The 22,980-nt window shown below is 40.1% G+C and overlaps 5 protein-coding genes across 12 annotated transcripts; 4 read left to right on the forward strand and 1 right to left on the reverse strand.

The window, feature by feature from the left end:
• Nucleotides 1–47: 47 nt before the first annotated feature.
• On the forward strand, nucleotides 48–2,168 carry LOC116922070 (extensin). 5 transcript variants are annotated; one of them, XM_032928498.2, is made up of 3 exons: nucleotides 48–1,247; nucleotides 1,328–1,406; nucleotides 1,487–2,168. In XM_032928498.2, the coding sequence occupies exons 2-3, from the start codon at nucleotides 1,389–1,391 to the stop codon at nucleotides 2,117–2,119; spliced, it is 651 nt and encodes a 216-aa protein (XP_032784389.2). In that variant the 5' UTR covers nucleotides 48–1,247; nucleotides 1,328–1,388; the 3' UTR covers nucleotides 2,120–2,168. The 5 variants fall into 5 exon arrangements, with proteins under 5 accessions (XP_032784389.2, XP_032784388.2, XP_032784386.2 ...); XM_032928497.2 differs by having other exon boundaries at nucleotides 48–1,180; nucleotides 1,257–1,406; XM_032928495.2 differs by having other exon boundaries at nucleotides 48–1,180; nucleotides 1,273–1,406.
• An 823-nt stretch (nucleotides 2,169–2,991) lies between these two features.
• On the forward strand, nucleotides 2,992–6,215 carry LOC116922053 (importin subunit alpha-3). Its single transcript, XM_032928464.2, is given in 13 exon segments — nucleotides 2,992–3,215; nucleotides 3,352–3,454; nucleotides 3,797–4,001; nucleotides 4,157–4,226; nucleotides 4,290–4,607; nucleotides 4,670–4,795; nucleotides 4,856–4,990; nucleotides 5,064–5,156; nucleotides 5,158–5,169; nucleotides 5,233–5,373; nucleotides 5,461–5,560; nucleotides 5,632–5,723; nucleotides 5,788–6,215. Coding segments are annotated over 13 exon segments (1,560 nt in total). The 5' UTR covers nucleotides 2,992–3,146; the 3' UTR covers nucleotides 5,884–6,215.
• Nucleotides 6,216–6,972: 757 nt separating this feature from the next.
• On the forward strand, nucleotides 6,973–13,918 carry LOC116922041 (ABC transporter G family member 20). 2 transcript variants are annotated; one of them, XM_045172000.1, is made up of 15 exons: nucleotides 6,973–7,209; nucleotides 8,452–8,599; nucleotides 8,680–8,939; nucleotides 8,999–9,083; nucleotides 10,425–10,847; nucleotides 11,033–11,126; nucleotides 11,197–11,475; nucleotides 11,578–11,987; nucleotides 12,054–12,264; nucleotides 12,329–12,506; nucleotides 12,578–12,693; nucleotides 12,767–12,837; nucleotides 12,900–12,988; nucleotides 13,055–13,231; nucleotides 13,293–13,918. In XM_045172000.1, exons 5-15 carry the CDS (start codon nucleotides 10,576–10,578, stop codon nucleotides 13,598–13,600), a joined length of 2,205 nt encoding a protein of 734 aa, XP_045027935.1. In that variant the 5' UTR covers nucleotides 6,973–7,209; nucleotides 8,452–8,599; nucleotides 8,680–8,939; nucleotides 8,999–9,083; nucleotides 10,425–10,575; the 3' UTR covers nucleotides 13,601–13,918. The 2 variants fall into 2 exon arrangements, with proteins under 2 accessions (XP_045027935.1, XP_032784327.2); XM_032928436.2 differs by lacking the exons at nucleotides 6,973–7,209; nucleotides 8,452–8,599; nucleotides 8,680–8,939; nucleotides 8,999–9,083 and adding an exon at nucleotides 9,615–9,985.
• A 1,239-nt stretch (nucleotides 13,919–15,157) lies between these two features.
• On the forward strand, nucleotides 15,158–19,663 carry LOC116922038 (histone deacetylase complex subunit SAP130). 3 transcript variants are annotated; one of them, XM_032928434.2, is made up of 17 exons: nucleotides 15,158–15,678; nucleotides 15,772–16,036; nucleotides 16,105–16,210; nucleotides 16,294–16,661; nucleotides 16,732–16,877; nucleotides 16,938–17,130; nucleotides 17,195–17,268; nucleotides 17,339–17,447; nucleotides 17,515–17,676; nucleotides 17,746–17,865; nucleotides 17,936–18,053; nucleotides 18,115–18,416; nucleotides 18,488–18,653; nucleotides 18,724–18,818; nucleotides 18,886–19,112; nucleotides 19,168–19,284; nucleotides 19,352–19,663. In XM_032928434.2, exons 1-17 carry the CDS (start codon nucleotides 15,505–15,507, stop codon nucleotides 19,499–19,501), a joined length of 2,892 nt encoding a protein of 963 aa, XP_032784325.1. In that variant the 5' UTR covers nucleotides 15,158–15,504; the 3' UTR covers nucleotides 19,502–19,663. The 3 variants fall into 3 exon arrangements, with proteins under 3 accessions (XP_032784325.1, XP_032784323.1, XP_032784324.1); XM_032928432.2 differs by having other exon boundaries at nucleotides 15,159–15,678; nucleotides 17,933–18,053; XM_032928433.2 differs by having other exon boundaries at nucleotides 15,159–15,678; nucleotides 15,775–16,036; nucleotides 17,933–18,053.
• Nucleotides 19,571–22,562, reverse strand: LOC116922047 (very long-chain specific acyl-CoA dehydrogenase, mitochondrial). The gene is made up of 11 exons (XM_032928448.2): nucleotides 22,398–22,562; nucleotides 21,652–22,093; nucleotides 21,467–21,591; nucleotides 21,103–21,409; nucleotides 20,877–21,028; nucleotides 20,682–20,816; nucleotides 20,595–20,619; nucleotides 20,413–20,533; nucleotides 20,169–20,347; nucleotides 19,894–20,106; nucleotides 19,571–19,823 (listed from the first exon to the last, which is right to left on the reverse strand). The coding sequence occupies exons 1-11, from the start codon at nucleotides 22,457–22,459 to the stop codon at nucleotides 19,686–19,688; spliced, it is 1,899 nt and encodes a 632-aa protein (XP_032784339.2). The 5' UTR covers nucleotides 22,460–22,562; the 3' UTR covers nucleotides 19,571–19,685.
• Nucleotides 22,563–22,980: the final 418 nt, after the last annotated feature.

The following is a 22,980-nucleotide window of genomic DNA, read 5'->3' on the forward strand; positions in this document are numbered from 1 at the left end:
GTATATGGGAATGGCTGACCTAAGAAGGGTGGTTGATAAAACACCAAATATTGCTATCCACACAAGTAATTGGTGTCATTATTGAACAACAAAAACGAGATTCCTTTTTGGGATTTTTAAATGTATCGCCTTCGCTTTCAAGCAGTTGCTGCTTTTCGCCACTTTCTAAAGAAATCCTTTCTTTGAAAATTTCTGTTCGGAAACGCATTTTCAACGTTGAATCTAACTTCCCAGAAGCCGAAATAACCCTCCGCCTTCGTCTCATCTCGTCCCATGCCTTGTTTTGATTTTGTTGCTTGTTTTGTTTAGGGGCTGCATATTGCCAGTTCTAAAAAAAAGTAAACGCCCCCTATTGCCGGTATGCCGGACATGATTGCCAAAATGTCTAAACACTAAAAGTCTAGTGCTAGCAGTCTAGTACAGTAGTACCATGGTAGTACAAGTAGTCTAATGTCTAAGGAACAGGTAGAAGGTAGTGGTAGTCCCTGGCAATATTTGTTATGACTTGTGAGGCTAGTGAGAGTTGTGACAATATCTTCTAAATGAAACATTTCCTCTTAATTTTCCTGTTTGTCTTTTTCCCAAGACAAGTATTTTTAATACGTTGATTATTTGTCTTTCTTAGCTCTTGTTTTTGTTTGAAGTCGTGGCTAAGAAAGATGGCTTGAGAATCGTATGGGTAATTTGATATGACAATCAAAATGGGACTATCGGGAGTTATCAGGTTGCGGGGAAGGAGGAAGGCATGGCTAAAGTGCCAGATTTAGGCCTTTAGTTTGGGGTCCTCGCATTTTCGTCGCCTTCTCTTTAGCAAGTGACTGCAGTGGTAACCGTGCAATTTGACTGCATTTGTTGATATTCAGTGATGTTGTGCTGACTTAACGCGTACCATCCACGCATATGTAGATGGAGTTTTTAGATGAAAAGCAACAGTGACTTGTAAAAGAACCTAACAAATCATGTCGATTTGATTGCAACCTGTTTTTGCAGGTGCCAATGATCACAAAGAGAAGTTCAACGACTGTCATAATAATGAGGTGACTAGGAGGCGTAAGAAAATTCGTTAAGCCGATTAGTTTCGATAACTAATCAGGTATAGACGAACTCATTCGCATCAAAATTGGTTTTATGATGCAAAGGGCCTTCAGTCGCATAACGAATTTAAAACTTGCTACTGATGGTAACTAAAAAGCAAAGCAATCGATTACCGATTTCTCTGAAAAGCTATTGAACAGCGTTCTAAGAAGGTGATTAAGTGATGAATTAATTTAGAAACTGAAGGTCAGGCTTTGGAAAATGATGGGTATATAACTTGCCTGAACGACAGACTCCAGCACAAACGCACTACTCTCCGCTTTTGAAACATCCAACTGGATCCTGTCACCGCAATGGAGGTCCCTATTATGGTATATTACATTTATCACTTCTTTTTACTGTAACTGTTACGCTTTTAAATGCAAATAATTTTCGTTTTTATTGTATTAAGGTTGTCCTTTTGTGTGGAGTCTTAATAATTACCATTGAAGCTGGGGTGGTTACCCGTCTTCGTCGCTCGCCTTCCGGCAATAAAATTGCCAATAAATTCAGAATTCCGCATATTGTTTTGGTTGGTCTAGTCGATCAACCCGTACCAACGGCAATTGCCTACCCCCAGAAAACCCCTTACTCGCCAACTTCTTATGGACCCCCACCACCTCCTGCTTCCTATCCAGCATCATCGTACCCATCGCCTTCATACGGTCCCCCACCACCTCCTGCTTCCTTTCCAGCACCATCGTACCCATCGCCTTCATACGGTCCCCCACCACCAAGTTACGTGTCACCAATGATGTCCTATCACCCGTCGTACGTACCACCACAGACACCGTACCAGTCCTATCAGCCGCCGATGTACATGCCGCCACAGACACCCTACCAAGCGGCTCAACAACCACTGGCAACTGGGCCACAACAGGAGCAAATCCTTCCCGAGCCAAACCCCAATGGCTTATCAAACGCTACAGACCAAGTGGCAACTGAAGATTTTCAATTGGAATCTACCGATTTACCCTCAACCGATTTGAGTCCTGATGGTACTAGCGAGGACAAATCCAGTTGGGAAACCAAAACTTCTTTTTAATTATTTGAACCCTGATCACTTTATCTAATAAATATTCCTTTTTAAACAATCACCATGCACAAATTCTTGTTGCACTATTTAAAATCACAGTTGCATGTTCAACCAACTAAAATAGGCCTAGACTAAAGCGAAGGCCGTATGTAGCAGTTGGCTAAAATAAGGTTTCTGAACAAACTTTGTTTTGCCGTCAGCAAAAATGCCATGTTTTACCTCAAACCTGACATTACGGTCACTGGTTAATAATCAGCAAAAAATTAAACAATATAATAAAGTAACCAAGCAGCACTATCTGAGTTTTCAAAGTTATTTGGTATACGGTTGATTGTGGTAAAGCATAGACCGAACATAGATAGACAGATTTCTAGAGGCACATTCCACTTACCACACCTAAGCAAATAAAAGTCGTTAAGTTAAGAATAAGCGTTCACAAAAACATTTAATTGCCACCCACTGATGTCAAAGTCATTGGATCGATATTGTATCTTTGAAAAATTCAATAAAACAAGAGGTAATCATCCAAGATTGCGAACTAAACATTTTCTTTTCAATTTCATAATTTTTAATTAACATACGTAGTAGGTAGCGTGGATTCAAATTAACACTTGATTTCCGAAGTAAATCCCGGTGCGTTCTTTTGAATTACTTTTTTAAATACATCTGCTGTTTCCTGTTTGCCAGTTTTCAGTAAAAAAAATGCCCGGTTGTCAGTAACTATTTTTGAGAATTGCATGCCCTTTCAAGAAACTTAATGAAAACAATATTTTTCGGAAAACAAGATTTTGTAAATCAGATTTTTTTTTCATCACTGAAGTTTTTATTTTCATTTTCTTGAAATACTTAAATGTCAATGAAAGTATAATTTTTGGCCGTAAGATGGCCTAGGCTTGTATCGTATCGCCCATGATGATGGTCGTGTAATTCCGTGTTGAAAGTTTTTGTCTTTGGTTTTTATATTCATCGTAACTGTTATAAAATCATTCGAAGTGGGTGTGGAACTGTTTTCAAGTTATATGTACTGAATTCAGCCATGGCGTCACACGATAGTAATGCGAAAGGACGTTTGCAAACTTACAAGAACCAGGGCAAAGATGTGGAAGTAAGACTGATGACACAATTAGGACATAAATAAATTTTCTTTTGGTATCCTATTTTCGATTGTCCGAATTTCACTAGGGAGTACTAGTTTTCTTTTTGGTCTGTCAGTAACATAACGATAATTTTTCTATTTTCAGGAGATGAGGAGAAGGAGGAATGAAGTTACAGTAGAACTGAGGAAAAACAAGAGAGAAGAAACTCTCCTTAAGAAACGGAATGTGCCTAATACTGACTCTACAGGTACTCTTTTGCTTTCTTAAATGTTTCTTTATGAACCCCATTTCATTGTTTCATGGTGGTTCATTATAAGGGTTTTCTTACTGTTTAATGTCCATCAGATCTTTGTTACAGCTGTGCAATTGGTAATCACTTTTAAAGTGCATTTCAAATGTAGTGGTCTGAAAATTATAGGAAATTTTCACTTCATCTAGATCTAAATAACAGTTGTTATGTAAGAAGTAAATCTTGAATGAATCAGCTATGAAGTTAACTGTGAATGGTTAAATTTGAAATTTCAGTTCATTTGTCAGATTTTTTTCAAATAATGAAGTCATACATGTGTTGTAACCTTGTTGTCAGCAGATGAAGATGAAGCAGAGAGAGGCCTCTCACTGGCTGGCTTGGAACAGATTGTTGCTAATGCATCTAGTCCAGATCCTGAGATCCAATTAGCAGCAGTGCAAGCAGCACGAAAGCTCCTGTCATCGGATCGCAATCCACCGATTGATGCGCTCATTCAAAGCGGAGTTCTACCAGTATTTGTGAAATGCTTAGAACGTCAAGACAAGTATGAAATTGTAATATATCACTCAACTGCCTGAAGCCAAATAGGTTGATGTGGACACGTGTGCTTCTGTTATTGCTCCTACTTCCGTGTTATGTTTATTGTTCTCTTTTTATATTTACATGTTTATTTTCACATTCATTCTTTTTTATGTTTAGTGCCGCACTTCAATTTGAGGCAGCTTGGGCATTAACAAACATTGCTTCTGGAACGTCTGCCCAGACTCAAGTACAGTATAACTACAGTTTCTTATTCAAATTTGAAGCTTTTATTTTAATTTGCATTAAATAGGCGGTTGTGGAGGCAAATGCTGTTCCCTTGTTTCTGATGTTGCTCCACTCACCTCATCCGAATGTATGTGAACAAGCTGTGTGGGCATTGGGAAATATCATAGGCGATGGTCCACATTTGCGAGATTATGTTATAAGTTTGGGAGTTGTTCCAATCTTACTGGGTTTCGTGACAGACACGATACCTATTAGTTTCCTCCGTAACGTGGCATGGGTTATCGTGAATCTCTGTCGCAACAAAGATCCGCCTCCGCACGTTGATACCATACGTGAACTGTTGCCAGCTCTTAATACCCTGATCCATCATACTGACACGAATGTAAGAAAATTAAATTTTAGAGCATCAGTCAGCCTTAATTTCCATTCTTTTTCTTTGTACAGATTTTAGTTGACACAGTTTGGGCACTTAGTTATTTGACCGACGGTGGAAATGAGCAAATTCAAATGGTTATTGATAATGGTGTGGTGCCAAGCCTGGTGCCTCTTCTTTCACATAAAGATGTCAAGGTAAAAACTTTGTTTCAGTTTTACATTTCCAATAGTGTAATGGTAACATAAAATTTTTAGGTTCAAACAGCTGCATTGAGGGCTGTAGGCAACATAGTCACCGGTACCGATGCACAAACTCAGTGTGTCTTGAATTGCGATGCGCTGGCCCACTTTCAAACTCTTCTAAATCACCATAAAGAGAAAATTAATAAGGTAACTTTCGACAATGTTAGGTTGTATTTGTCTATTTCTGTGTTCTATTTTTGGTATTTCATTTCTCTCCTAGGAAGCATTGTGGTTCCTTTCCAACGTGACTGCGGGAAATCAGCAGCAAGTACAAGCTGTAATCGATGCTGGTCTAGTTCCTTTGATAGTTCAAGCATCTGTCAAGGGTAAAAGTGCAGCAAGCTTTGCTTTTTTACGCTCGATTCTAATTATTTCATATCGATGTACAGGGAGAATTTCAGACTCAAAAGGAAGCTGCATGGGCTGTAACTAATTTGACGATCAGCGGACGCAAACAGCAAGTGGCTTATCTAGTTCAATGTGGTGTTATTTCTCCCTTCTGTCACCTCTTATCATGTAAAGATCCACAGGTATATCACAATTAATTATTTTACCTAGTCGTTCAAACCTAACGTATTTTAATTCTAATTCATTTTCATTTTGGCTTCCCATCGCAGGTTATTCAAGTTGTTTTGGACGGCATTTCTAATGTGTTGCGTATGGCTGCACCAGGTCCAGAAAGAGATTCTGTTGCGACTTTAATAGAGGAATGTGGAGGTATAAAATATTGATTCTGTTCATAGTAATTGAGCGCAGATAATAGTACAACCTTCTTTCTCAAATTCTAGGACTTGATAAGATCGAGACTTTGCAAAATCACGAAAACGTTGACATTTATAAATTGGCTTATGATATCATTGAGCAGTACTTTTCTGAAGAGGTATGAAACTCTCGTGTTTAGATATAATTTTCTACACGCTCATGTAACTATGCATTTTTCCTAGGTGGCTGAAGATCCGAATCTTGTTCCAGAAGCTAGTGATGATGGATTTCAATTTGATGCTAATCCCGGCGTCCCCAAAGAAGGATTCCAATTCTAAATCAATGGTTAAGGAGTATCTACACGAGAATGGAGTAAAATATCGGGGAAAAGATCGGGGAAATGGTGGAGAACCGTTCTTTTGCCAAGTTAGAATGGACGCCTGTTGTGTTTTCCTCAATAATCTTATTTTTGGTTCTATTCTTTTCCAAGTCACTTAACTTCAACAGCTTCCCCATCAGTTAACTAGTTTTCTTAGATTCAATCATGCCAAGTGACAAACATTTTTTTTTCTTTTTGCAATTAACCTGAATTATTCAGGCAACTTGCACCTCTTTCAGACAACTCCTCTGTCTGCATTACTGCAATACACTAAGTTGTTGCTGTACAGAATATTGGCGGAGAAAAATATTTTGTGATTTAGGTTTTTTCATTTCATCTAATAAACATTTCATCCAACTATGAAAAACTATTAACCGTTTTCAGATTTGATAATGTTTACGGTTCCGAAAAAAAGCATTTCTTTAAAACTACGACAAAGCAAATTTTTTTAAATCTCCTATAGTTATACTATCTTTGACATATCTTTCACACCTGTATGTTCTTTTAACCATTAACATATTTCTTTTTTGTTTGATAATGAAATAGGAAATTTTGCTTACAATCTGTAGATCAGATTTCTTTGTAATTCTCCAAATTTGAAAATGATACTAACAGGTGATTTGGGGAGTTGGGAAGCCATTTGTAGTAAAAATAAGCTGGAGACAACCAGATCAGGTCGAACAAGTTTCAGTGGCAGCAGGTTACTTTTGTACTGGTTTTTTATTGTCGCAATTGCTATCAAAAGCCGGTTTGTGGTAAAATCAAGAGAAAGGGGATAAAATCAGTGGCTTTTGACTTGAATATCAATGTTGCAATATCAGAAATAGTTAGAAGAAAGATGAGTAATTGAAGTTATTATAGCAAGCTAGCTGTTTTTTTTTCTTTAATTATTGTGTGAGCTTTGCTGAGCTGTGCATATCTAGTGATAATGATATAAGCAAGTAATTAAATAGAGACAAGTATGGCATTTTCAAGTTTCTACCATACTTGGTCCTGTTCTAGCGTCTGTTTCATTAGTTTGTGAAGGTTGGAGCATTGGAGACTTGGAGTTGGAGGTCTAATAATCGGCCTACAGCCTACAGCTAACAAAGATGGCGATCTTGGCATCTGTTTTAAAATATTCTTTCACGGCACGATTGTCTGTCAATGTCAACCATGTGCAGTGCCGATGTATCGGAATAGGATTGGGCATTGGATTTCCCCTTATCATTATTGGAAGCATTGTTTGTTGAAATTTGTACGGTTGAAATCGGATAGGACTTCAAGGCTCGATCAATTGATTAAGGTAAGCATTATTGCAAATATTACCCTTATCGTGTGAACTTATATAGAATAAACGTAACAGGGATTAGAAAGAATTCAACGCAAGAGAAGTTTAAGAGAAGATAAATCTGTTATTGGCATTTTTTATTAGAAGTAACCAAGACAGTTACGATTGGGTCACCAATATTTCTGGGTTCGTGTTTTATGTTCTTCTTCGTTTTATAGCAGTGGAAAATATCGAACAATTTTCTAGTGTAAAGCATTAAAGTGTGTTGCTATTACCATAACGTCATTAAGTAGAAGGTGTCCTTAGGGAAAAATTCGACAGACGACATATTGAGTTATTAATAGATTCAATTTAACGTTAAGTGACTATCCAAAGGATACAAAGTCTGTGGATTCATTCATAAAGCTTGAAAAGGGCGATGGTTAGATTCAATCGGGATTAAGCCAGATAACTTTACACGATATCAGGTAAACTCTAAGTAACTTCCGACTTTCCCAATCATTTGACCTTCCTGACTAATCTGTACGATCGACCAGCACATTTTAAAGTTATACTTCATCAAGCATATTTGATTGGCAACCGTACGAAATGCCTTATGTCCTCATGATCCCGTCAAATCTAGCCAGATCCCGTCATATCCTATCAAATCCCGTCAAATCCAGAATATTTATTGAGTGTACCAGAGCATATTTCGGATTTGCTGTATACATCAGTCTCAGTGCCTACTCAAAAAGCAAACAAAGTAGGGTACTGGTTAGAGCCGTAAACCAACTTGTGGTACAAATAATTACAAGCGTTCATATTCGAGTGAATGACGCACACGAAAAAAACAAAAACATAAAATTTCCCTTATGGCCTATTTTTGAATCACTTGTGCTCTAGTAGGTAGTGTGAGAATCGCTTTTAGTAAAAAAAAAAAAAAAAAAAAGTTTTAATTCCTTTTTTGGGTCACACTGCATATATGTGACATAAAATTTGTCGGTTCCGTCTTTTAATATTTAAAAAATGTGTTTTACTTCATAGCTTCCTTGTGAGGTTACCCAAACCAGTTAACTATAATGATTTGCTAGTCTTATGGAATTTGCCAGTTGGCTGCATTCTATTATGCATAGCTAAGAAAGAAAGTCAAATCAATCGTTTGTCTTGACACGAGTAAGTGAACATCTCAGTAAGAAAAACCTGTATCTATCGTCCCACCACTTTCTTCTTTAGGAATATTGAAGATTGAAATTACTGTCATAACTGGGCTATTTGCAGGGCCCAGGCTGTGACGAAGTACCTTTTGTCCTACAGTAGCAATAATGAGCTATTCACGCAACAAGTGCTCCTTGATTCCGCTCCAAGGAGCTGCGTGTTTGAAACAGTGACAAACGTGCATTTTTTCTCAAAATACCCCTTTACAATGGTAAAAAAAGGTCTATTTGACATTTCGGTTTTGTTTAATGAGAATTTTTCATTTCCTATTGTTATTTTAATTGTAAGTAGCCGAGCATTCTTTGTTTAGTTGGTGCACTGGTCGAGAAATTTTTACACCAAAGCTACACACCCGTAACGTTTAATAATAACAGGAGAAATTCGAGTCGGATTTTTGTAAACAGTGGCTGTGTGTCGAAAAAAGAAAATCATTTTCTCCGATGGTTGGAGGTGCATGGATGTAAAATCTACAACGTAATTCGCAATCGCTTATTGCAGACCAGCTGTATGGAGTAATTTTCTGCGGAATCTATCGCATAAAGGAGAAATAAGTACTGAAAGGAAATTCTGCTAATATACTATTATTGTAAAAATTGTTTTTCCGTGTTAGGTTATTGTCCCTTCATTACGGATGGAGTGGTTGTATGCTGGTAATTTGGTAAATCGTGACTGGAAACTGCAAAGAGACTTAACAGGTTCGTGTGCTTACTTTACTAGCAGCGTTTGCCAAATAATAGATTAATGGCCTCTCGTTTATGTTCTTCCATACGCCAGTCGGTCAGTCAATCGGGAGATATAAAATTTTCGATTAGAAAATTAGAATCAATCGTTCATAAATTTTATTGTAACGTGCTAACGTTTGCCTGTGACATCCACCACGTTATTTTGTGATGTGATTTCTTCACACCTGTGGCCTAATTCCCTCAAAAGGCACAATACTCTATGATTATGACTTGGTGCTACTCAATTCAACAATGTAAAAGTAGGCCTAAACGTATAGTAGGGAACAGTAGATAGAGAAGAGTCTCAAACGTCCGACCGTCAAATACCCGCGAGCGAGAAAGTGGTATATTTTCAACTCGGTTTCTCTTCCACTCTCTCTTTTTCTCAGATTCTTTCACACCGAGCGTTGAACATTTTTTCTAGTCGTTGACCTGATTGTTGGATTGTCTCGCTCAGTTTTCTTTGCCTACCTTGCGCCTTCCATTCTCTCTTTTCTTTGCGCGACCGTCTACGCTATGTTGTACAGCGCACACAAGCTATCTAGCAGCTGCAAGAGATAGACGTCCTTTTCGTAGTGGTCATCGAATCACGAGCAGATTCCCCCTTTTTTTTGTTCTCGCACCCTACAAGTGATTTTTTTTAACCCCTTCATGTGGGGTTGTACCGTTTTTTTTTAGCCGAAAGTGTTGACATCGCAAACAATGTCGACCGAATCGACACCTGCAGTTACAGTTGACGAAGACGTCCTTCGTCCACCAGCATCGGAAGGTGAAGCGGCCGTTTATGTCCGCAATGCTTGCAAAAGCTTTGGCGTCGGAAAGCGTCGCGCCACTGTATTACGGAACTTGGAAATGACGGTTAAGAAAGGAACCATGTAAACAAGATTTTTGTTACACTTTCTGCAGCAGATGCTTCGAATTTTACTTTTATTTTTGGAAGAATAGTTACCGTCTTTGCCATTAATCGTTACTGTTCGTTCATGCGGGAAGCTTTCAACTGGTTGTCGTGGCAATAGATCAATCTTCATTTCAGACGATTGGCCTATTAAATTTTGCCAACTCGAGGAAAGTGACTCGTAATGAAATTCTCGCAATTTAGAAAAGGGAATTTTTTATCGAGGCTGCACAAAACCTTCACGCCCGGAAGGCTCTACTGAAAAGCGATACGTCTTCTTACCCAAGACATCCCTTTTTTTTTTTTTAGAAACCGCAATAGTTATGCGATGAAGTTCTTCAATCGTGCTGTTGAAAGTACACGAAAAAAATCAGAGAAAGCTCAAACCTAAATTTCTTTTTTTTTAAACTGTTGGTTAGATATGGATTATTGGGAGCCAGTGGTTGCGGCAAGACGACCCTATTGAGCTGCATTGTAGGCCGGCGTAGTTTGGACAGCGGCGATGTTCTGGTTCTTGGAGGTGAGCCCGGCTCACCTGAGAGCGGGATTCCAGGTCCACGGGTTGGCTACATGCCTCAAGAACTCGCACTGTATGGCGACTTCACCATCAAAGAGACACTGGAATACTTTGGTCGCATCTACAATTTGCCTAGCGCTTTTGTCAAGTCTCAGATGGAATTCATTTTTAAACTGCTGGATTTACCTCCGGGACATCGTTACGTGAAGACGCTGAGCGGCGGTCAACAGCGACGTGTGTCATTCGCCGTCGCTTTGTTCCACGAACCTGAACTACTCATCTTAGACGAGCCGACGGTTGGTGTCGATCCTATGTTGAGAAAAAGGTCAGTCCACAGCAAAAATGCGCTTTACAACGATCAAACTTTCTCTTCGAGCCTCTGTTGGCCTCAAGCTGCGACAAGATAAGTTGTCGAGCACGATGTTGTTCTGTTCCGTTTCTCGTTATGCTCGTAACTATAAAAAGAAACACGTTTTCGTGTTTTGCTTTGTTTGTGTCCCAACTTTGCAGCATATGGAACCATTTGGTTCGACTGAGTACAGACCATGGAAGAACGGTCATCATCACGACCCACTACATCGAAGAAGCCCGACAGGCTGACACGGTGAGCAGTCAACAGATTCAAGGAAAAATTTGGAACTTTCCTTTTCATTCTATACTTTTTCTTTTGCCAGATTGGTTTGATGAGATCGGGTCATTTGCTGGCTGAGGAATCGCCGCAAAATCTGCTTGCGACACACGGACTTCGTACGTTAGAAGAAGTTTTTCTCAAATTAAGCAGAACGGAGCGAGCTAAGAAACATGGCGCCTTAACAGCCTCTGGCCGTGCTGTTCACCCCACTGATTCAACACAACAAGATCATGGACATGACAATCCAGCCTTTCTTTGTACCACTGATAATCCAGATGCTACAAGCGCTGTTGCATCAAGAAACAGAACCAACATTTCTGCCGTAAGTAACAGTTAAGGTCATTAGCCCAAGTTATTCAAGTTTGGAAAACGCTAAACGAATGTCGATTAGGTCTGAATGTCACTTTTCTCTTTTTTTCATTAGACAATCCATGAACAGTATTGGAAGAGTTCCAAATCTGTCATTCCACGGGCCGATGAACACGGCATCGTTGGTTTAACATTTAGCCCATCCCGTCAAAACCTCGAAGAAAGAATTAGCGATAGCCAAACAGTTCAGCGACGCGTCGGTTCAAATAATAACCCGCCAAATGCGGATTCTGGAGCGGCACCATTCGATTCACAAGAAGTCGTCCATAAAAGCGGTGAATTGACAACTGGAAACAGTTCGGCATCCAGTTGCAGTAGCTCGAGCAGCAGTTGCGATACGGCAGTGGCTACTAGTCGACCGGCGAAGAAACGCGGAAGTCGCACATTCACCTTATCAATGCCTTCAGGTCATCGCACAGCGGCACTTATCCGCAAGAATTTTTTAATTACCATAAGAAATATAGGGTAATGCCGACTCATTCTCGCGCTGGTTTTGAAACCCGCTTATGATTTTAAAACATTTCTATGCAGGATGTTCGCCTTTGTTTTTCTCATGCCTGGACTCCAGTCCACACTCTTTTGTTTAGCCATTGGCCGAGATCCAACTTCCCTCAAAATGGCTGTTGTCAACGAAGAGCTAGATCCGAGTGTAGGTCGGGTGTGTAACTACACCACAGACTGTACGTATTCAATGTTTAGTTGTCGGTATCTGAGATACTTGGACAATGCAACAATTGTACAGGTGACTTGATAAAAGCTTTATATCCAAATTCCGGTGGTGCTTATTCAAGTTGATTGATTTTTAGATCCCTTATCAAAGTTTATCTGATGCGCTGGATGCAACGTTACAAGGAACAGTCTGGGGAGTCATTCATTTCGGTCCGAATTTCACAGAGGAACTGCTGGAGCGTCAAGTTGATGGCAATGCTGTTGATAAAGAAACAATAGAGGGTAGCCGAATAGGCATAACCCTCGATTGGTCAAGTAAATAATTTACTTACTTCCGGTTTTAAAACATAAATCTGATCATGGCATTATCGACTTTTGATGAAAAGACGAACAAATTGCCTTGACACTCCAACACCGCCTTGTCGGTGGTTTCAATGAATTCAACAGGAATCTAGTGACATCCTGCGACTACCAACCGGTGATTCCCAGCATTCCTGTCGAGGTAACATAAACAACTGTTTAATTTTGAAAAAAAATTTCAAATAATTCTAATGTAATTTGCTCTATGTTCCCAGTTTATGGACCCCGTCTACGGCAAAAAGAATCCGTCCTTTACAGATTTCATGGCTCCAGGCATTATCCTAACGTAAAAGTCTTAATAGAATATAGTTTGAAAACATAACTTAAACTTCTTTTTAACGTTAACAGAATTGCTTACACCCAAGCCGTGTCCTTAACTGCTGCTGTTTTCATTAACGAACGGAAACAAGGTCTTTTAGATCGCAGTTTAGTTGCCGGTAATATACTTTGAAACCGTTACGCGACCTAGATAACATACTAAGTGGCCAATTTGATTTTCATAGGCGTTCGGACCTCTGAGATTTTACTGGGTCATCTCGTCACGCAATTTACGGTGCTCGTGTTCCAGTCGTCAGTTGTACTTCTCGTAATGCTGCTGGTCTTTAAAATTACTTGTCAAGGTAGTTTGGCGCTTGCGATGTTCATCACCCTTTTACAAGGGATGTGCGGAATGTTTTACGGTAACACTATTTTTTTATTTCAATGTCGGCCCAGTCATTAATGACGTTATTGAATATCTAGGTTTTGTTGTATCGAGCCTTTGTGACCAGCAAACCAGTGCTTTGCAGCTATCACTCGGGAGCTTCTTCCCCAATATGCTTTTAAGTGGAGTGCTATGGCCAATGGAGGGCATGTCCATTTACCTGCGCTATCTTTCGTATTTCATTCCATTAACGCACGCAATCGAAGCCCTTAGATGTATTTTTGCACGCGGGTGGGGCATCGACAAGCCGGAAGTTTATTGGGGCATTTTTGTCAATTTTGGTTGGATTGTAGGCCTCCTTTCAGTATGCTTAACAATCATTCGCATACGAAAGTATACAGGCTAGTTAGTGGTACAAGATACCAATAAGGTTCCTGCAAAGTGTCTTCCAATTTTTATGCTTAGTGGACACGGTTCAGTAGAAACGTGTTGTCAGCTCGTTTTTTGCCAACTGGGCAAAATTATGGAGAAAAATAATGGTCGCCTTAGGAAGTAGGATGTCCCCGTGAAATGCTATACTGCTGGGCGTTAGCGAATATTAATGTAATGCTCAAAATCAATCGCGCGGAAATGGTATTTTTCCCAATTGTTCTGCTATTAATCTAATGCCAATTTTTTTGGAAAGAGATGTACCGTTTCAAAAATATATACAGTATCTAAATTTTTTAGCAGTCTCTCACTAATACATTTTGAATAAACTTGTTGGATCTCAGGAAAGCTTGTATTCGCTACAGGTCATGGAACATTTTCCATCCCATCAAATCCTCTTCTATTAGTGTGCATGACGAAAAATATTCACTGCGGTTTTCGTAAATTTTACTGGCTAACGGTTGTTGATTTGAATGTTCGATTCAGCAAGAAATAAAAGAAACTGCTTTCCCTATTCGCCTGAAGATGAGTCGGGGAGAGTCAATCGAAGAAAATGGGAACACCAGTGAAATAAAGTTCATTGGCATTAGTCAAAATTTTATTTTCCATAAAAAAAAAGACATTTATACCAAATGGCATATTTGTTGAGATTGCCTAGTTTATTACATACTAAGTTTCATCTTGATGGATCGCCTGTTTGTGCTTAGTCAGTCGTCTGGCATGTTGACCCTTCCCGTTATCACTTCAGGTCGCGATGACATCTTTGTCGACGTACTTGAAATTATTTTGCTTTGAATTTGATGTATTCAATAAGTGAAAACTCTCAGTTGCCAAATATGAACGTAAAAAGAGGGAATTTTGCTTTTTACTTTCTACAGAGTCATAGAACCCTGGTTCCTCCACTATGGCTATTTTCCCTCTCAGAAAAGAGGCACCCTCTTGCGGGGAATACTATACGAAAAAACGAGAGTTTTGGGTCGGGGCATGGTCGGGGCGTAAGAGTGATTTTCTGCCTGGGGCGAGTGCCATCTGGCTACAAATGAGTCTCTGCGTGGAGTGAAACAACACACCCGCAAGAGGCGCTCCCATCAGGCGGAAAATCACTCTTACGCCCCGACCGCCCCGACCTAAAACCCTCGTTTTTTGGTACCCTTTTTTCTGAGAGGGAAAATAGCCATAGTGGAGGAACCAGGGGTCTATGACTCTGCTTTCTACACAGTTCGGCGAATCATGTCAAACAAACCTTTAAGCTAAGAGAGTTCGAGTCTCCCTCTACGAGTTAACAACAATTGTTATTAGTTAAATTTAGTCTGCAACAGACTAAAAAAAACAAAGAAACCAATAAAAATTAAAACGAATTCTTACGGATTTTTGAAACTAAGAATTCAAACCTACTTTTTGTTAGTTCATTAGTTTATTATATTTGTTATTAATGGTTTAAATCTCTGAAAACAGTTCACAAATTTAATTTCTCGTTCATCCACCCCACCCCCCCCATCCACCCGGATCCGGATCGGCGTTCAACTTGTAATTTCTTGAAACGGCAACGGTGGTAATGTTCTCCCTTCCCCTCGTCCAAAACTCCAACAAGCATTTTTCGATGTTTTTTTTTCGAATTAAATAGTCGACGCTTTGAACCAAATTGAAAGTTATTTTGACCTTTTCCAATACTTAATGACCAGCAGGAGAATGCTAAAGTTGATCCCCTAGTCATTGTTGCTGTAAACATCTCGTCAACGAGGGTTTTTCATCAGTGTATTTCACATTTTACAAAGTCTTGGTTGCTTGAGAAATAAGAATCAACCAATTCTTTGACACAGCTTCCGTTCTATTCTTCGTTTCGTTATCCGAATAAATTGGAGCAGTCTTCCCGTTAAAGAGATGAGTGCTTCCCATACAAAACAAAGCTCTGCCCCAGGTTCAGACAACAATATAGAGCTACAGGCTCAGCCAATGGATCTAGCACATAAGTCCAATCCCATGATAAGTTCTTCAGGAAGTGCCACATCAGTAACCAACAGGACAGTTGGAGAAGCTGCCAAACCAATATTTTTGGTAAGAAGAAATATTTTAAGAACAAAATTCTGCATAGGCTACCTTTAGTAAAAAAAAAAAGCATCCTTCAAAATACTGTTTTCTACAATTAAGCAGGTCAAACCATCAGGAAGCCCACTTCCTACCATAACTGGGTCTGGAATGTCATTGGCTAGTGCTAGTGGGCCTTCTCCCACTTTGTCTGCTATTGTTCAAAATTCTCCAGTGTCAGTTGCTGTTACCGTGCCTATACCAATGACCAAGTTTCAAGCTGCAATACGCCCAGGTGCTACAGTTACTTTGGCCCCTAGAGTAGTACCTGCAGCTCTGGTAACAACTTCTGGTACTTATGCAAATTTGTCGTCACATGTGCCAAAAGGTATTTTGTAGTATTTCATCATTTTCATACAGTTCAAGTTTATCAGTTTCTCAAATAAATACAAATAGGTCCAGCAGCAGTAGCGAGTATAGCGATCCCGCGATCTGCTGTGGCTTCGGCTGCAATTATAAGGCCCACTCCTTCAGTAAGTCCTGCCATTTCTCAAGTGACCGGGTAAGTCGTGCGATTGCTGTTTAGCGAAATTGCTGCGTTACAGCAAATACATTACACTCTCCTTAATCTCACGTTTTTTATAGATTTACGGTTTCTAATCGAGCTGTCAGACCCACATCATCTTCGGGAATAAGGCCGAACACTGTCGATGTCGGTATTGGTGCAGCTGGTACTTTAAGTGGTACTTGGGTGACGGTAACCCAAGCTACTGCCGTAATTCAGCCACCTCCTGTTCCTACGTTATACAAAGCAACCGCGAACGCAGCAGCTAACACTTCTGTAAAAAGCACCACCAATTTGGTGTTGGCGACTGGCCACAAGTCGGCACCCCAACTTACACCTGCGCCAAGTGCAAATTCGATATCAATTATTGGACCTCCTAGAGCTTCTATTCCTTCTCCAGCATCAAACATTACTCTATTCTCGGTTAGGGGTTCTTCAAACCAAACAGGTCGGATTCGGGATTTTTCCCGTACATTTAATATTGACAATGTACGCTATTTTGTTGTTGTTGTTGATAGTTGTTAATTCGCGTGTTCCACCCAATCCGAATATGACTGTTGGCCCGCGCCCAGGACCTGAAATCATAAAATCCACCTCAGCACTTCTTCAAACAGCTTCACAACGACCGTCATCTATGATGATTACATCTACACCTTCTGTTCAGGTTGGTAGTGAGTCATAGTAATGTTCTGTCACAGTATCGTTAATGCATACGAATCTTTAGAATGTTGAGAAACATTTCATTAAAACGGCTGCGGGATCAGCAACCACATCAATCGGCGCGAACGCCAACAACCCAGCGTCTTCTCAAGCGCGTTCTTCAGTTAACGCACCGGTGCAAATTGCCGCAAGATCGGTCTCTCAAGTTGGAGTGATTCCTCTCACATCAGCTAATTCGCTTATTACTGCCAATTCAGGTAGAATCTATGCAATACTTGAATTTTTTGCGTTTCTTTTACTAATCAAGTATTTTCTCTATAGGAGTAACACCAGTGATGTTTACCGGTGGTTTAAAAAACATAGTGCCACTTTCAACCGTTACAGCTGTTGGAAAGGTTATCTTCATTAGCAGTTTTAGTTATAGTACTTTTACCTTCCTCTTATCGCGTCTAAAATTCTATGTAGGTCGGTCAACAAAGTATTGCTGTGCAATTTCCTCAGATGTCAATACCTGCTGTGGGAACGAAGATAGGAAACTCTCCGCAACCGCCTGTTGTTACCGGAACTCGATCTGGTATAATATTCTTTGTTCATTGATGATGATTAGCTTATACTTCTACGTTTCTAATTCATTTGGTTAGCTGTTTCGAACTCGTTGTCTGTTGGTGGAGGTGCAACTGGCAATTCCAGAACGTATCTGGTTACCACCCAAGCCCCTCCTTCAGCGACTGTTCCAGTCGCAAAAGTTTTACCGCAACCGGTTGTCTCGACAGCAACTGCAATCGGACCTTCAGCTCCCAAGAGTAAACACTGTCGTGAATTAATAAATATATTTTAGAACCTGTTCTTGCTTACGTAAACTTTGTCTACAGCCGTAAGTGTGACATCCAGTAATGTGCCCAGTGTCTCTTCTTCAAATGAGGCTTCTGGAACTACATCGTCTGGTGCTTCTATCGGGACGTACTTGCATGCTGGATCCCGCACTTCTACCGGTATGGCTATATAAGTGGGTGATTGGACAACAAAAACAACTTAAAAGATGTTCTTTTGACGTTACAGCAGCCACTGAAAATAGCGGTAATCAAATTACGTATCCTATTGTCACTCAGCCCAATACTCCTTCAAAATTAATTGGAACGTCACCCAGACCGAGCATATTGCGTAAACGCGACTATGAAGGGTAAGTCGAGAATCATCCGGAATATTGCGATGAGAAATCCTAATAAGATTTTATTTTCTAGTGTTCCGCTGAAGGCGCAAAAAAATCTAACCACAACTTTAACTTCAATGACATCAGTAGCTAGTACTACACCTACCAGTAGTTCGACTGCATCTGTGTCTTCAACTCCAGCTATATCTCCCCCTTCACCTCGACGTTTAGATCTGGGTCTAACGCTTGGTGGGCCGAATGGGGATTCATCTAGGTCCTCTAGTGGTGGATCGACAACGTTATCGGCTTCGTCTTCTCCAGGTATACCACCAGATCCAGATGAAAGCAATCCTGCAACCAATGTCACAACCTCGCAAGGATCGGCTATTTTAGGTAAGACTCCATATCGACGAAACATGGACTATGCAAATATCAATTAATTGTTTTCTTATGGTTATTCGAAGGCAAAGCCCTGTCGGGTATTCAGGTGAAACAAGAAATTTTGGAGAACACTGAGACAAGTGGAGCAATTTCGTCACTGATGAGAATGAGTTCGTCGTCCTCGTTCGTGCACCCAGTTACCGCTGACGTTCAGATGAGTCCAAGAAAAAAGCCAAGGAAACAGCAATTGTAAATCGTTACCGTAGTTATCTAATGGCGCTGTTTCTCGGAGGTAAATTGTGATTCTTTTTCTATTTAGGCTCGGCCAAGAACTTCAAGAAGTGCGCTCAAGTGACGATGAAGTGCATACAGGAGTTATGCTCAAAGAATTCAAAATTGAGCCCTCTGTGAAACGTAAGTTGCAAACCATCAAAAAGAGGAATCACCCTACTTATGACACTGTTAATCTATCCAACTATAGCTGAAGCCAAAGAAGCCGTAGCTGTCGTCAAGCGACCGCGTGTTTCTTTAATCAGTTCCTACCGCCAAACATGGAAACCACGTAATCATCACTTCACTCGTTATTCTGATGTGAAACTGAAAGACGAAAGACGCCCGACTGTCACCGATTTGGCCAATCAGAAGCAAATTTTGCAGAAAGTGCACGGATGGAAAGTCTTCCATCTCACAGCACAAATTGAAGAAATGGTAAGTCTGATGTAATGTTAACCTTTACGCACGTTTATGAGATATCTTTCTCTAGGCTCATTCCGAGTCGCAAGTTCACGAACGTTTGAGCTTAGTTTTGGGAATGATGGAAAAATTAGGAGCTGGTAAAAGTATAGACCGTGATCTTATGCGCGTCAACGAACTTATAAAGGTACGTTAGTTGATTTACATTATAACTTTCCCGTGGTGGCATTCTCTGATTGGAACTCCATGTGCAGGGAAATTTGCAGCGCAGTAAAGTAATCCAAGACGGTTTAGAAGATTCAAAGAATCAAGTGCAAAAGTTATTTGATCATAAGCCCCGTGCCGAAGAAATTATCCAACGTTACATGTACAAACGATTGGCCAAAAAGCGAGAGAAGTTATAAAATCTGATTTACCTATGAATCTATTTTTCCCTAAAAGACTAAGTAATAAATACTTTAGCAGCGCGCGCGTATTTCCCACCAGTATAATTTCCGTAATTGCTTTTATAAACTTTCGAAGATTTGCATTGTTTTGACATGTAATACATTTCATTTCAGCCCTAATTTTTCCACTCTGCAAGGTACTTTAGATACCCAACGGATTCTGTTGAATCAAACCTCCATGCTCGCACATTTCTTTTGCGATTTGGCTCATGGTGCTGAAGTTGCTGAGCTGTGATTGCGACTTCACAGCTGTAAGGTTGAGTTGAATACGATCTAAGGCCTGGAATTTAAACAATTTTCTCCTTTACTAACCAAGATATTATAAATTTTAAAACAGGAGAACTACTCACCTCATTACACCAAACGCGCGCCAACATTTCCTCGTGATTTGCAGAAGAAATGTTCATATTAAGGGCCCGTGTTGCACGGGAAAGGACGACTACATTAGCATATATGTCAATTGCAGCAGCAGCAACACGGTTCAGCAAAAACTGCTCGTCAAGAATATTCTTTCCGTGTTTAATAAGCAGGCTTTCGACAGTTATACCAAATCCTTCAACAGCCTGTCATAAAACAGATTTGTTTTAAACAGGTACGTGGCTTCTAAGTAACGTAAAATTCCAACCTTGGAAGTCAATTGTGCCTGAAGAGCCAGTTTTGGATGTACTTCGGACAAGGAATTCGACTGGCGAAGTCCGACAGTTCGTTTAGCGCGTTTCGCTGCCTCTCCTAGGATAACTCCAACGTTTCCACTCTTCACAGCCTTCTGTAGTTGCTTCAAGTGTCCACCAGCAAACTGAAGACCTATCTCAGTAAGGAAAAAATTATTGCAAATGACTTTGCAATCGAGAAGATAATTGTTTTCGTACCTGTCAGAGCTACAAAAAGACGAAGAATGTCATTTGTTCCTTCGAAAATACGGAAGATTCTCAAATCACGCAGCACCTTCTCCAAACCATTGGCTGACATGAATCCATTTCCTCCCAAAATCTAGAATGAAACGCTGTTGAAAGGACTATAAAATAATGCCTCCAGAAGTAGCCATGATTACCTGAATGGCTTCGTCGGTTACGTTCCTAAGAAGAAGAAAAACAAGCTCATGAGAAAATTCTCTTAGAAGATTTAAACTTCAGGTTACCAGGCTGCTTCTGAAGCGAATACTTTGGAAATAGCTGCTTCCAACTGAAAATCAGTAGATCCTTTATCCATATTGGAGCTAATCATGTACGCCATAGATTCCGTAACGTAGTGAAGCATTGCCATACGAGCTAGTCTAAAATGCATTCTTTGTGACTGATTGAACAATAATTAAAGAGCGAGCTTTGATCGGTACTTTTCTTGAATGGCTCCGTATGAGTCGATGCGGCGGCCGAACTGAACACGGGCTGTGGCGTGCTGGATCGCGGCTTTGGTTGACGCCTTCATGGTGCCTGAGAGGGCTGCAGCCATACCAAACCTACCGTTATTTAAAATGTTCATTGCCACCTAAAATATTTAGCCAGGCCTCGGTTATCGAAGGTTCTATGTATTAACTGGAAAAACGTAAGATTTTTTTTTACCTTAAAACCTTGTCCAACTCCTCCAAGAACGTTCTCGATGGGTACGGGTACATTATCATAGTAAACTTCGGCCGTGTTTGAACATTTAATACCCATCTTTTTCTCAGGAGGGCCAGATGTAACTCCGCCAAATTTTCTTTCAACAATAAAAGCCGTCACCTTGTCTTTCGTTTCACCAGTGGAAGGATCAGTTATGGGGGTTTGAGCAAACACAGTCATGACTTCGGCAAAACCACCGTTACTGATCCAAATTTTGGACCCGTTCAGGATAAAATGTTTACCATCAGGCGATAATACGGCCCGAGTTCTACATAACCATGGGTCAATAAGTAAAATTCCGATGACAGAGGGGAAGTTATGTCACCTGATGGAGTTGGCGTCGCTGCCACTTGAAGGTTCTGTCAAGCAAAATGCCGCGAATTGTTCACCCGTTGCTACTTTTGGCAAATACTTTTTCTTTTGTTCTTCAGTTCCAAACAAGGTAATGCCCTATGTAACCACATGATTTCAGACTTTGTAAACTTACATACTATAATTATTACAACATACCTTAAAACCAATTGACTGGTGAGCACCAAGGAAAATGCCTACACCTAAGTCAAATCCTCCTACAGTTTCCACTAGACGTGCATATTGGGTGTTATTTAACCCTACACCATTATACTCTACAGGGGCTTGAAGACCAAAGGCCCCAAGTTCCCTCAATCCTTGAATAGTTGCTTCAGGTACAGCAGATTGGCTATCATTAATGGCTGCATCATTAACTTCTTCAAAAAATTTCTGTACAGGGTCTACAAGTACTCCTAGGGTTTCTTTCTGTTCTGTATTTAGACCATCAGGAAAAGGGAAAACTTGCACTGTGTTGCTGGAACCAATAAACAAGTTCATAACAAAAGAACTTGATTTAACTGGTTTTTTGTCTAAGGTTCTCCCTGTAGCAACTTTTTTTGTTCCATCTTTAGGAGATGGTTGAGGAGTTGAAGAAAGTAGTCTGCAAATTACAAAAAATTATAAAAGAATAAAAGGTGTGATCAGTAATTTTTCAGGAGGATTTACAGTGTATGCAGTCCTATGTAATCTATCCTATAAGAGTTATATAAGGAGTTGGGCTATAAATTACTCAGATAAACACATCACATAAGAAATGCGCCATATCAATGGGTCTGCTAATCTGTTAACTGAAGGTAACTTTTGCTATCTGGGCAACGATATATATTATCAAAACTGTACTGAAACATTTAAAACCAAGTTTTTCTTTATGCTTAATTTAGAACGAACTAAAATAAATACAATACCGCAGGTTTTCGCGCACAACATTCTTCGACAAAACCTGCAAATTGCGTCCAGAACGAAGCATTTTAATTGAAATTAATGTAGCACAAATGTAGGTCACCGTTCTCCGATATTAAAAGTGTTGTTGACTAACAGCTCTGGTAAGCTCACTGAATTGGTGAAGAAAAAATTCCCTCTAGCGGTGGCGCAGTGAGTGCGTATCAGGACGTATCCCCCCCGAATCCAATCGGATTTTAAATCGGTCATTTCTGTGGGCATAATCGATTGAGTTGTAATCGAATCGATCATAACAGCACTTTGCTATAACAGCACTTTGCTTTTTTTTATTTTAAAAATGGCTGGATTTCTTGTACTTTTTTACATGTTGATTAAGGCTTTCAGCAGTGTTTCCGCTGTGGTCACGCCTATTTCCCCCGGCTGCCGGCTAGTGACAAAACTGTCTATTTCCCCCCGGCCAGTAGAGGCGTTGGTGTTTAAATAGCTATTGCACACCTGAATCAGTGAACACAATCAGGTGGATGCTCCGGGAAAATACAGTAGTTGTTACTTCAAGCAGAGTCATAGAACCCTGGTTGGTTCACGACA

The sequence above is a fragment of the Daphnia magna genome, linkage group LG4 (assembly GCF_020631705.1).
Source record: "Daphnia magna isolate NIES linkage group LG4, ASM2063170v1.1, whole genome shotgun sequence".
NCBI classification, from domain to species: domain Eukaryota; kingdom Metazoa; phylum Arthropoda; class Branchiopoda; order Diplostraca; family Daphniidae; genus Daphnia; species Daphnia magna.

Coding starts and splice junctions, on each gene's coding strand:
- LOC116922041 (XM_032928436.2), top strand. CDS start 9,813: ATGTCGACCGAATCGACACCTGCAGTTACAGTTGACGAAGACGTCCTT. Junction 9,986..10,424: donor ACGGTTAAGAAAGGAACCAT/GTAAACAAGATT, acceptor ACTGTTGGTTAG/ATATGGATTATTGGGAGCCA. Junction 12,989..13,054: donor AGATCGCAGTTTAGTTGCCG/GTAATATACTTT, acceptor TGATTTTCATAG/GCGTTCGGACCTCTGAGATT.
- LOC116922038 (XM_032928432.2), top strand. CDS start 15,505: ATGAGTGCTTCCCATACAAAACAAAGCTCTGCCCCAGGTTCAGACAAC. Junction 16,662..16,731: donor GGGTTCTTCAAACCAAACAG/GTCGGATTCGGG, acceptor TGTTGTTGATAG/TTGTTAATTCGCGTGTTCCA. Junction 17,269..17,338: donor CCGTTACAGCTGTTGGAAAG/GTTATCTTCATT, acceptor AATTCTATGTAG/GTCGGTCAACAAAGTATTGC.
- LOC116922047 (XM_032928448.2), bottom strand. CDS start 22,459: ATGCTTCGTTCTGGACGCAATTTGCAGGTTTTGTCGAAGAATGTTGTG. Junction 22,094..22,397: donor GTTGTGCGCGAAAACCTGCG/GTATTGTATTTA, acceptor TGTAATTTGCAG/ACTACTTTCTTCAACTCCTC. Junction 20,620..20,681: donor TTCGCTTCAGAAGCAGCCTG/GTAACCTGAAGT, acceptor TCTTCTTCTTAG/GAACGTAACCGACGAAGCCA.